The sequence below is a fragment of the Nelumbo nucifera genome, chromosome 2, assembly GCF_055504915.1.
Source record: "Nelumbo nucifera cultivar China Antique chromosome 2, China Antique-T2T, whole genome shotgun sequence".
In the NCBI taxonomy this organism is placed as follows: Eukaryota; Viridiplantae; Streptophyta; class Magnoliopsida; order Proteales; family Nelumbonaceae; genus Nelumbo; species Nelumbo nucifera.
Window position 1 is genome coordinate 3,380,172 of NC_142650.1, and position 13,116 is coordinate 3,393,287.

The 13,116-nt window shown below is 36.5% G+C and overlaps 1 protein-coding gene across 7 annotated transcripts in view; it reads left to right on the forward strand.

Annotated features, from left to right (window-relative positions):
• The window catches only part of LOC104594582 (uncharacterized), a 37,921-nt gene extending 26,172 nt beyond the window's left edge, over positions 1-11,749 (forward strand). Inside the window, exons 3-10 of one of the 7 annotated variants that reach the window (XR_016082498.1) lie at positions 511-655; positions 845-941; positions 1,127-1,803; positions 6,305-6,383; positions 6,516-6,574; positions 9,916-10,081; positions 10,540-10,594; positions 11,083-11,117. Coding sequence is in view for 4 of the 7 variants with exons in the window: in XM_010254931.3 (XP_010253233.1) it covers positions 511-655; positions 845-941; positions 1,127-1,803; positions 6,305-6,383; positions 6,516-6,574; positions 10,540-10,594; positions 11,083-11,126 (1,156 nt within the window). In the remaining 3 variants the exon portion in view is untranslated. Of the gene's footprint in view, positions 1-510; positions 656-844; positions 942-1,126; positions 1,804-6,304; positions 6,384-6,515; positions 6,575-9,915; positions 10,082-10,539; positions 10,774-11,082; positions 11,168-11,266 lie in introns of those variants that run through there. The other 6 variants (XM_010254931.3, XM_010254932.3, XR_734747.3 and 3 more) reach the window with 6 other exon arrangements.
• Positions 11,750-13,116: the final 1,367 nt, after the last annotated feature.

The following is a 13,116-nucleotide window of genomic DNA, read 5'->3' on the forward strand; positions in this document are numbered from 1 at the left end:
TACTCAAAAAAAAAAAAAAACTGTCCTAAATCCAATAGCAATGCTTGTTGAACAATTCAACTTATTGATGGTCCTGCCTACAAGGATATGCCCCAAAACCACACAGGCATTCCTAACCATCCAATATATTGACTTCTTGGAGGTTCACTTTATCCCTTGACTACATATGCTCTTGGGTAGGTGGTTGAGTTGTGTGTATTATGTTGTAAGCAATCCATCCAATGGGCTAATACCTCAGGTTGTATTCTGAGAAAATTTGGAAGATACAAGATGAAAGCGGCCATAATATGCCCAATCTTTTTGATTTTGTTCCAGATATGGCATTGGGTGGTTTACTACATTCTTACAATTCCCTGCATTGTGCAAGTGTAAATTTCAACTGATTGCATTTCTTCTTTCCATTTTGGGTTGACTTAGTTCCAATGAAAAGATGATAGCTTGTAAGGTTACATTTTTTTGATGAATGGCTTGTAAGGTTACATTCACGAATTAACTACTCTTGTTCAATAGATGCCAGGTGGGGAGAGTTTTTTCATCTGCACCAATCATCAAAAGATATGATATATTTACACTTGAGACAGCTGATGGGATCAATGTTATGATTAAGGGCTTCATAAATAGATCTCGCACACATCAACATGGTTTCCCTGATGAGGTCCATTAGTTATTTATTTTTACTGTGTGTGTGGGTGCGTGCATGCACACTTATAGATTGGAGATTGCTACCATTTTAACTTACGGCTACATTGAAATGTTCATGTGCCAAGTTCAGAGTGGCAATGGTGCCATTAATATTTTCTGTTTTTGTAAGTTAAATATTAGAACTAATACTCATTCTAAGCAGGTCTGTAATCATTTCCTCATTGGATTTCCTTATGATTGGGAGGCTTATGCTGGTGAATATTTTGGCAATGAATCCAATATTGGAGGCATCCCTTCAGGTATCTCAAGTTTCAAAATTTTAATGAGTTAAACCATGTTTTCTGGAAATAATGCAAATTATGTTTCAGCAATCTGTGTAGATGATTTACCAGTTATTAGAATATTAGAATTTATGCTCTTCTAATTTCCAGTGCAATTTTAAGGAGTCTGTGCTGAGACAAAATATTTGCCTCTAATGTGCTAGGAGAATGCAGTGTGAATGTTGAAGCACCTGCATGTCCGAACATGAAGAGTTCCAGTTCATCCAATTGGCTTGCAACCTTTTCAGAGGAAACTCCAAATAAAAATAAGAAGGCCAAGAGTAAACAAGAAGAGTGCCGAAATAAGCAGTTGAATGGAAATTTTAACAATGATACTGGTCCATCTAGTGACAAAGTGGATGGTGTTAATGGAATCCCAGGTCAATCTGAATCCAGGAGATCATGTTATAGGGCTAGGAGCTTAAAGATCAAATTTAAAGAGGGTCAAACAACAAACAGTAGCCAAGAGGTGTCTGATTTTGTAAAGAGTGTTGTAAATAATATTGACTGCAAATCAGGAGGCAAAAGTGCCTTTGATTGGCCTGATGCTGGACCTCAAGATACTAATAGTGAATCTTTGCTAAAAGATCATGATAGTGGATGTCATAAGCATGTATCTAAGAACTGCCTGTTGTCCTCTACTACTACTGATGCCAGACAAGAACCAACCAATGAAAATTCTATGGGTCATGGTGAAGCAAAGAGTAGCAACCTAAATCAATCCTTCAGGTCTCTGATTGGTAGTGCAGACTGTACAAATGAGTTGAAAAATACAGTTGGAAATGAAAAATGCAATTTTCATGACATAAGCATGTCTGGGAGGAAAACAAAGAGGAAACTGGTATGCAATCTGCATTTGAGCTATGGTCGAAACTTAATTTCAGCATAGTTATCTTTTGTTCCTGACTTGGAATTGTCTGCTGAGGATTTAAATGCCAGTTGTTGCAGTTTACCATTATTCTTGCATTCTGTAAATCCCTATTTTATGATAATAAATTTTTCTTACCCTCTTGCTCCTAAAATGGTCAAACTATGTATTGCCTTGTAAAACATCAACTGGCAGCCATCAATCCATTTGAAGTTGAGAGTATAAACCTATAAATTTTAAAATAGAAATGCCATTTAGCTTGTGCACCATAGTTGTTGTTTACTTAATAAACAGTAAATGTACCCCCTTCATATAAATGTGATTTAGATTTGTCTTGGACCCTATATTTAACCTAAATTATTAACACCATACTGAATTACTAATAGTTGTGATGGAAATTTTGTGGGAATTTTCTGATACCTGATCCTAAGAGGACCCATTTATTTTTTGACTTACATTGTTTTGTTTTGTTCATTTATATAAAAGAATTCTTATATGGAGGAATTCTGTGTAATGTCAAATGTTATGGTTTTATGTTGGTTCTTTTTGTATGTTATTGGTTGATGATGAACTTTGAAGAACTTTTGCATGTAGTTTAATATTGAACCTGAAGTCTCTTTTCTGAAGTATGAATTGAAGCTTTGTTATGTATATTGGATGCTGAGTAGGGGTGGGGTGATCATGAAAAACCGAAAAATCGAAAACAAACCAAAAATCCCGGTTAACCGAACTGATTGGTTTAATTTAGGTTTGGTATTTTTGGAAAACCGGAGGTACTTGTTCGGTTTTGGTTAACCAATATAAAAAACTGGTGGTTAACCAAATTGACCGATATACATATATATTATTTATGTATATTATATATATCTTATATGATCTATATATATATTTTTTATGAATGATAATAAATTTATTAATTCAGAAGCTGATTTAGAGTGAGTTCATACAACATCCCAGGGAGAGGCGTGAGCTGCAGCCCCTCCTTGAATCTTACAAGTAAACTAGGAAAGAAAAGCAAGAATGACAGCTGAGCCCAAAACAATTCTTCCCTATTTACCCCTTGCTTGGCTAACACATCTGACAAAGTATTTGCTGATCTCCTTGCCCACTGTACAGTGATCAACATATTCCTTGTCAACCAACTAAATTTCTTCATTTCATGCTTGTAATGCCACCTAGCCTCTTCAGGATTTTTCAACCAACCCACCACCACTTTGAAATCCCCCTCGATTATTAGGTGTTGTACCCCCAGCTGGTTTGCAAATTGCACCCCTTGTACAACAGCTAATAGTTCTTCCCTGATGGAGTCCCCAATTCCTAAGGGACCTGAGTATAGCAATAAAATCTCTCCCTTCTCATTTCTCAAAGCACCCCCTATTCCGGATAATCCTGGATTACACATGCTACTTCCATCAAAGTTCAACTTCAGTGAGCCTTCGGATGGAGGAGACCAGCTTATAATTGATTTGTCCTTTAGGGATGAACACCTCACTACTGCTGACCAATTTCTCCAAAGGTCATTAAAGGAGAATTGATGAAAAATTTCCAAGGTCTTCAGCCAAGGTATTGCCCTACTCAGCACACAGTCTTTCAATTCCTGATTGCTCATTTCCTTATCTTGAAAAATTCTAGCATTCCTTTCTTCCCAAAGAGTCCAAATCAAGGCAGCACGAGCACATCTCCACATAATTCTCCCTATTTTTGTAGGCCAGTAAAAGGTAAAATGGTTGAAGAGCATGCGGACTTCTATATATTATAAATGAATATATATGCATTTGTATATAAAAATATATATATATAATATGTAATATATTATAATTTTTATTATATATTTATATATTTATTTATAGTATATGTTGTAAAACTCAAAAAACCGAAAAACCAATGAACCGAACCTGCAGTTAACCGAACCAATCAGCTTTGGTTTGGTTTTGGTTACTGGTTTTCTAAAAACCGGTACTGCTGGTTCAGTTTGGAGAATAGGCCCACAATTTGGTTAACCGAACCGTGAACATCCCTAATGCTGAGCAGTGAGCATTCTTATCTTTTTAATGGTTTTTTGGTACTACCCTAACTGACCTGTTTAAAACCACTTGATTAAATGATAATTGGGTGAGATGGTCATGATGGGTTTGGGGCATTGGGAAGGGAAGTTAAATGGATTTGGGATCATAAGTGCTTAGGTGGGTTTGGAAATGGGAAAGGCAATTTTTGCGGGTTCCCTACCTGTTGCCAATGGACTGGTTTTGGACATAGGTTTGTGTCCTTAAAACAAGAATTTTCACCTATAACTAGGTTGTTTGTTTTAATCCAGCTTAACACCCCTAAGAAAAAGCTCATTTTTTTTCCTGACCAGTAATGAAAGCTTAATTTGACTGCATGAAGAAAAGTATTACTATGTTTGATGAGCAATAGTGAAATTTTATTAATTCAGAAACTGATTTAGATTTTTAATCTCATACAACAGCCCTTGAAGAGATGCGAGCTGCAGCCTCTCCCAACAGAAACCACAGCTGAGCCCAGAACAATTCTTCCCTATTTCCCCCTTGCTTGGCTAACACATCAGCCAAAGCATTTGCTGATCTCCCCACCAACTGGATAGAAATTGACATATTCCTTTTTAGCCAATTAAACTTCTTAATTTCGTTCTTATAGCACCACACAACATCCTCGAGGTTCTTCAACCAGCTCACAACCACCTTGCTGAGTAAGACTATTGGATATGTGTTAGATTTTGATTCCCATGTCTGTGTCCATGCAAAACTGGTTTTAGATTTCATCTTATGCCTTTCTCCCCATTCTTTCGTCTTTTTTAATTCACTTCCTTTGGATTACAGCAGCTGTTGGGACCTGTTTCCTGATAGTTTCTAGGTTCAATTTTGCTAGATGTTATCAGGACCATTATTGTTCCTCTCAATTGCAACAGTTTTCTGATCAATCAGAGTGCAGTAAAGAAACCTGAGATGGGACCAGTGGTTCACAACAACATTGGGAACCACAGTGAGAAGAGTCAACTCTTAACCATTGTGACAAGAGGGCTCTAAAGGAACTGTACCCAGGTTTGTATTGCAGTGGCTGATGATAGGGCAGCCACTTCAAATGCATGGAGTTATAGGGGGGAAGGTGGTTTGGACACAAAACCTAGAGGAAACCTGCAAGACTAGGACATCGAAGAGTTCATGGCACTTTTACAGAAACTGGGAGGAAAACATATAGCAGATTAAGGGAGGACAGTAGGGAGTGGAGATGGGAAAAGTCAAGAATATTTTCTGTGAGATCATTCACAAAGCATTTATTGGCAACTAGTCATGACCTTTTTTCCTGCCAAGGAGATTTGGAAATCTCCAATCCCATCAAGAGTGGCTTTTTTGATGTGGATAGCAGCTCTGGATAAATGCCTAACAAGGGGAAAAGCAAGAAGAGGTTTGGAGCTACCATCTTTTGATTGTGTATTATGTAAGAACAAGGTTGAAAGGATGGATCATTTATTTATTCACTGCTCGTTCAGTGCAGAGGTGATCATTTCTTGAAGGTATTCTAAATATTAAACAGTGCTTTCCCAAAACATTAGAGAAGGTTTGTTAAAGCATGGTATGTGAACAGTCTAAGCAAGAGGGGAAGCACCACTGCTATATGCTGGGCTCTATGGATGGAAAGAAATGGCAGATATTTTGTTACAAGGAGTGGACATTGAGGAGGTGACGTAAGAGAGAGATGGCCTCTTATCTACTCATGACTGTCTGTGAAGATTGAAGAATGAGCTGAGGAAATGTGTATATCTCAGAATTTTTCTCATGGGAAATATTTTTTGCTAACTGATGTTTATTGGGATTGGGTGTTTATAGCCTTGTACTGTCACTCACTGTATAGGACCTATATGAATCAGTTATGTATATTATGATTGGTTTCTCATCTTAATTAATACAAATACAACTTATATTTTTCAAAAAAAAATGTAATACTGTATAATGACTCAACTTCAAATGACTGAGCACATTTCTTGGGTAGTATGCTATGCAGCAAAGGGAATCAAAGAATTGAAGATTGAAGAATGAGCTGAGGGAATGTGTGTATCTCAGAATTTTTCTCATGGGAAATATTTTTTGCTAACTGATGTTTATTGGGATTGGGTGTTTATAGCCTTGTACTGTCACTCACTGTATAGGACCTATATGAATCAGTTATGTATATTATGATTGGTTTCTCATCTTAATTAATACAAATACAACTTATATTTTTCAAAAAAAAATGTAATACTGTATAATGACTCAACTTCAAATGACTGAGCACATTTCTTGGGTAGTATGCTATGCAGCAAAGGGAATCAAAGAATTGTCCATCTTCTTTTTATGCTAAAACACATTATATATACGTTTAGTCAGTTTTTATGCTAAAACACACTATAATGACTCAATTTTGTTTCATAGTTCTTAACAATCTTAATATTTATTTCCCTGGACCACATTTTGTTCAGGTTTCTACGTTTAGTCAGGAGAGAAAACATTCTTCAATTGTCTCTCCAGAATGTCTTAGTTTCAGAAGGTCCAGGTCAGGTAACTTTGTGATCCTAAAATTATTTGATATCAATTTTATTCTTAGTTTCTTACTAGTCTTTGTTATTTGATTATATTGGTTTACTATGTATGTCTTTGCCACTCTGCTTAATGTAGTTGGATATTTTGCAGGACGTCTACTTGTACCTACTCTAGAATTTTGGCACAATGAGCAAGTTGTCTATGATGCGGTTTGTATTTTCTTTGATTGCCATCTTGATATGTAAACAATCAGAGATGTTATTCTATCAGCTTTAATGAATTTGCATGTTAGAAGTTGTAAAGCTGCTGTAGTAAACTTGTATCCATAAATGGAAAATCCAAATATGTGTCTATCTATAGGGCCTTACATTGGGAATTATTTAAGCTTACAGTCATCAAAGTTGTAAATTTCTTGATAATAACAAGAAAATTTTCATTAAAATAAAAAAAGGATAATACAATCAACCCTCCAGAAAGACCCACTGAGTTCAACTCCAATCTGAAATTGTCATTAACCCTCCATAAAAAAGGATACAATAAACTTGTATCCCATAAGTTAGATCCTATCTGAAATTGTCATTAATTCTCCAGAAAGACCCACTGAGTTCAACTCCAACCATTCCCCACAACTTGAACCCCAAATTTCATACCTGACTCTCATATTGAAGCCTTCCAGCTTTGTCTCCTGGAGCATCACCACCTCTGGCATATATCTTCTTATCTGATGTCTGACCATCACCCTTCTCCAATCTTCCCTTAGTCCCTGAATATTCCAGGACAGGATTTTCATCTTCCCCAACCCCTCTTCCAGTCCACACACCTCCCTTTCAGTCTTCCCCTTCAAAAGCTTCCTCCTGAATCTCTCCTTTGTCCCAAACTTCACCCCCTTCCACCAACTTTTTCTGATCTCTCTTCTCTTCTTCTCAAATTGTTCAAATGCCTTTCTTACAAACCCCTCCCCTCCCCAGAAGAATAGTCCTTGTGTTCTTCCCACCACCACCTCCCTTTCTACTACTCTGTTAATGTCCACTCTTCTCTCACCAGCTATCCCTTCATCCGAAATTGAAATCTTCCCACCCTCTTCCTTCTCAGTCCCTTCTTCTCCTGCCACCACATTGTAAAGTTCTTATGGTTGAGTTTTAGTAGTCCAAGGAGCAGTTTTCCAAGATGCATGATTTTATTTTTATAAAAACAAAGCAACTGCCACATCAATGAAACAAGTGTTTTTCTGATGTGGTAGTTGTTTTCTTTAAAAAAGAAATCATGTATTGTAGTGATCAGCACCCAAATCTTCAGTTTTTAAAGTTAGGCGTCTATCTTCTCAATGCCTAAACTTGAGATATCTAATGCAATATAGAAGAGTAAAGAAACATGGACAAGGAGGGAGGAGTAAGAGAGAAAGGAAAACTAGATTGTACACAAACAAAAGGGTAGTCAGTTCATCCAATATATTTTATAAATCAAGAAGTTAAATTACCATTCTGCCCTTGGATATGTGTACATTAGACATTCAGCATTCCCCCTTAAGCTGAGCATAGATATTGAGTATACTCAATTTGCACATACTCTTAGTGAATTTGGATTTAGTGAAACCATAAATGTAAATACCAACTAACTAATTTTCTGATTTGGCAAAGTGTAAGAAAAAATCTTTTGCAGTGTCTTTCTCTAATAAAATGTCAATTATCCTTGGTATGCTTGGACCAATCATGTTGAACAGGGTTATGAGCAAATATTCATAGTTGTTTGGTTGTCATAATACCATTTGAAAGGACTATCAAAATTGATGTCTAAATTACTTAATTAGGAATTGCAATGGCGTGGGGACCATACTCCCCATTCCCGATCCCAATCCTTGATGGAGACGGGGTTCCTCATCAGGGACCCCAGTCCCTAAAGTTTTTAATTATTTTTTTATTAAAATAAAAAAAGTTAAAAATATAAATGATATTTTAAATATATTTTGAAATATAATATAAATAATATTATGTATATATATAATTGGGGTTGGGGTGGGCGGGGACTTCACCCCCATCCCAATCTCCATCCCTGACCCGATTGGGTTGGCGAAGCTGAGAACCCCCAGTGGGGCTGGGGATGAGGAAAATTGCCATCCCTACATTCAATAGAATCTCTAGCCATTAGCAACTCATATACACCATGCGCCATTTTTTGGCATTCAACTTCGCCACTTGATTGAGCTACCATAGATTGCTTTTTGCTTCTCCATCATATTAGATTACATACAACTAATGCACAATACCCTTTTGTGGAATGTTTGTCATATACAAAACCAGCCGATTGAATATCTATCTGCATCTTAATGCTAGAATGTCCATAGTTAAAGGGAAATTACCCAATAATGGTCTTGAGTCTTGACAATCCATGATCTTGGGAAGGGTAGGCCAGATATGAACCCTTGGGATTTTTTTTTTCCACACCTGCTCTTAGAACCTAAAATGTCCATGAATGGCATATATTCCTTTTCCCTAGTGGACTTTCGAACAAGTGCCTGTTTGGGAGGGCTTGTGGGACACGGATTTTGGCATACAAGCTGGGCCCCACACGAGAATGCCAGAAGCTGTGTTTGGTGAAAATCCTGAAAGCCCACCACTGATCCGGGCGTGCCAAATGCAACTAAAATAGGAATCTACTCCAGGTAGCTTCCCCGTAACACGGGTGCTCAATCACCATGGCTGAATCAATGCACCTCACCTCCAACACAGAAGTCCTCCCAAACGGGTTCTAAGATAATATCTGTGTAGCTGCTTCTGTATGTGGAATGTGTAGCTTATGCATATAATAGCTGACCAAATCACATTCATCAAAAAAAAAAAAATCTGACCAAATCAAACACATATACAAGTCCTGAAGAAGTTCTTTACTACATGAGAAATATCTAAGCTAGACACAAATACAACAGTCTCCCAATCAGTCTTTGATACTTGCCTTGGCCCTCAGGAAGTTCTCCTTGATCAGCAGTTGGTCAATGATCAGGATCAATTGGGGGGATATCTACTGGTTTTAACACCTCAGTTTTCCAATATCCATTTAAGATCTTGGACATACTTGCACTGGGATAAAAATGCCGTTGAATCGCTACTTCAATGCCTAAAAGTTTTCTAAATTCTCAGGATATTTGATCTCAAAGTCAGCACTATAAAGATTTCTTCAAATTGTCAACTTCAATAGAAATGATACTTGAACTAGCAATATGATCAACATAGACAATCTAAGCAAAGAAGTTACCAAACTTTACCATTGTTTAATGTAAACAAAATCCTATTAATTTGTTTAATGAGAATTATTTTTATCCTGGCACATGACACACAACCTTGCCCATGTACCATTTCTAGTATTTCATTTATGAATTGTAACCGCTGCCTTTTTATATGACCCTTTTCCTTTGAGAATGACCTTTTTCCCTCAAAGGAAGATACTTTTTATGTGATTGATTCTCTAATTGTTGATTGTTCCTGATCATCATATATACCTGCATGGATCATGTAATCTTGCTTCTTCATCATTCTGCTTGTTTCTCTTGTACCAGCAATTGAACCTGATGACAAGTGGCACTTGTATATACCTTCAGGGTCCATTTTGACATATCCAAAAAGATAGGCAACACTTTCCTTTATCCATGCTCTGGGTTTCCCAGTTTTTAACAGTGCTCACTTAGAATGCTAGAAATATTCCATTGACCTGATGGCAATGAGGTAAGATCTTTTTCTTTTTCTGGGGGGGAGGGGGTGCTTGGTGGAGCAGTGGGAGGTGGAGAATAGGGGCTTTTTTGGTTAAGTAGGGTAGAGGCTTTTTCTCTACCAATTTGCTGATTAGTAATGCCAGTCGATCTACTTTTAAAGAGATTATTAATTTGTTTCTTAGATGTTTCCTCCATTTAAATGAGTTTTTGATGTTACAAATAGAAGGGACAAATTTAAACACGTCAAATTGACAACAGTTTAAATCATAGCTTAGTACTGTGAGTTATGGGGATTTATTTATTGAACAAGTCATCAGCCATAATCTCCAAAATTCATAAATTTGGAAGAATTTGTGTCTTAAATTATGTCTGTTTCTAGTTTTTGTGCATCGAATAGTGATTTAAATTCAGACAATATAAGTGCATCTGTCTTCCTGTTATCTCTCCTCTGACATAATTTTTTCTTTGCAGGATGGTCAGATCACTGGAATCCAGAAGGGTCTCCCTACTATAGAAACTTCTGCAGGTTTATTTTGTTCTAGCTAATGTTTTTTTGCATAAAAGTTGGTAACTCTGCTTAAGTATATATATCTACAGCAAAGTTTTGTTAGGCCCTAGATGTCAATACAATTTCATACTGTTACTTTCCCTTTGTAATATGTCAAATTCTTTGTAGATTAATACCATACACTATCTTTAGGTTACTTAAATTAAAAATTGTTTAAGAGGCCATTACTTTGTGCAATTGTAAAATCTGAGGCTTACAAGATTGAACGGGTCTGAGCCTGAGAATGGCCACTTTGTGCAAAATAAGAAGCCAAAGGTTAGTTCTGTATCCAGTCTACCTCTCCCATGACCCTGGATAGCCAGAATCATCATTGGCTAATGGCCCTTAAAATTAAAAGGAAAATGGTGTTCTGTGCTTTTACATTGGTTGTAGTTATCAGGGCATCAATTACTACAATATGCTAGTACTAATGATAGAAGGGCAATATCATGGCATCTTGTTGGCAGGAAGTAGATCTCATACCCAGGAAAAGAAAAAGAAACGCGTATGAGTACACTTCACTATTTATTAGAATCAGCTTTGACAAAAAAGGTAGGAAGTATTCCAATTTATATGGAATTAGAAGTTACTGACACAGATTAAAAAAATAGATCTCCTTGTATCCCTAATGACATAATTTTGACTATGCAGAGGGAAGCAACATACTAAATGGGATGGGACAGACAGGCTACACTGGCTTAGTAGGGGGCTCACTCAACTATGCAGAGGCAACAGAATTATAGATGATCCAGTTAGACCAGCTTTGTAGAGGCTTCACCCAGTTCTCAACTGGCCAATTTCATGGTTTTGGACCCATAACCTCTAGGTAGGAAAGTGCTTCTGAAACTTGGCTTTTGTGACAAATGAATTGGATGGATCAAGGAATATTTTTCTACAACATCCTTTCAAATCCTTTGTTAATGGGTTTGCTTCTGTAATCTGCCTAGAAATAGACCTTATATTCAAGAGAAACATTAAACAAATAGGAGAAGAGAAGAGTGAAAGAAAGAAAGAAGAAAGGAAGAAAAGATTAGGGCTACAAGCTGTAGGAGATATGTTCATACATTCCTATCTACTGCCCAACTTTAATTAATAATATAGAGACATGGAATTACAACTTTGCCCCTGCTTAAACAATATATAAATAAGTAATGACTTCTATATCTTGCCGCCCATATATTACTCTTAACACTCCCCCTCAAGCTGGTGCGTAAATGCCATAGAGCTCCAGTTTGCTACAGATGTACTCCATCCCCATAGACAACTCAAACCTTTAATGAAGAGATCAGCCAACTATTCCTCGAACTTTACATAAGGGATAACAATATCTCCACCTGTTACTTTCTCTCTCACAAAGTGACAGTCCACCTTTATGTGCTTAGTTCTTTCATGAAACACTAGATTAGAGACTATGTAGATTGCCGCTTGGTTGTCACAAAATAACTTTATGAGCTTAGGAATAACCACTCCAATCTCCTAAAGCAAAATTTTCAGTACAAAGCAAGTCATAAGTAGCATGTGCCTATAATCCAATACTCTACTTCAACACGGCTTCTAACAACTACACTCTGCTTTTTAGTCTTCCAAGAAAGAATATTTCTTCCAAGGAAAGTGCAATAACCCATTATAGACTTACTATCAGTCGTGGACCATACCCAATCTGCATTTGAATTCCTTCTAATGATAATTCTCCCCCTTTCTTGTATAAGAACCTTCACTCACCCTAATAACACATTCCTAGTGATTAGACTTGAGATTTCACATGAATTGGCTTAACACCCCACATTAAAGTGTATATCTGGCTTGGTAATGGTGAGATAAATCGGTTTACCTACTAGTCTCTTGTATCTCCTGGGAACTTCCAATGGCTCCCCCTCACTGTCAGTTATCTTCACATTAGGGTCTATAGGAGTTTTAACTGGCTTAACTACTAGTAACTTCTGGTTATACAGCAAACCAAAAAAAAAAAACTTCTGGCTATACAGATGGCTTCAGTTAAATTCAATGTTACCAATTATATTTCGTGGGTAAGACATAGTTGTCAAGGAGTCTAGGCAACATTGGGGGTAACTAGTCGCCTAGTTGCCTAGGTGGGCACCTAGGAGAATTTTATAACATAAATACTTACTTTTGGCTAGTTCCCTAGTTTTATATACCATTCAGCATGCATATTTATTGAAATAATATCAATTCTCTTTATTAAAAGCATTAAATATCCTCTAAGAATGTACAAATCATCAAATCTAAAAAAAATCTTTTAAATGATATTAATTTCATTATATTTCAAAATAATACTACTATGATAAGTATTTAATAGAGCAATTTCATATCAATTAGCAACTAAAGAAGGTTATTAACTATATATGATAAAAAATCAAGATGGAAAGTAAAATAGAAAAAAAAAATTGGATGCAATTGCTGTTTTATTTAATTGAAGAGAGAAAGAGAGAAGAAGAAGAAGAAGAAGAAGATGGAAAGTGGGTCTGATTGTTATAATGATT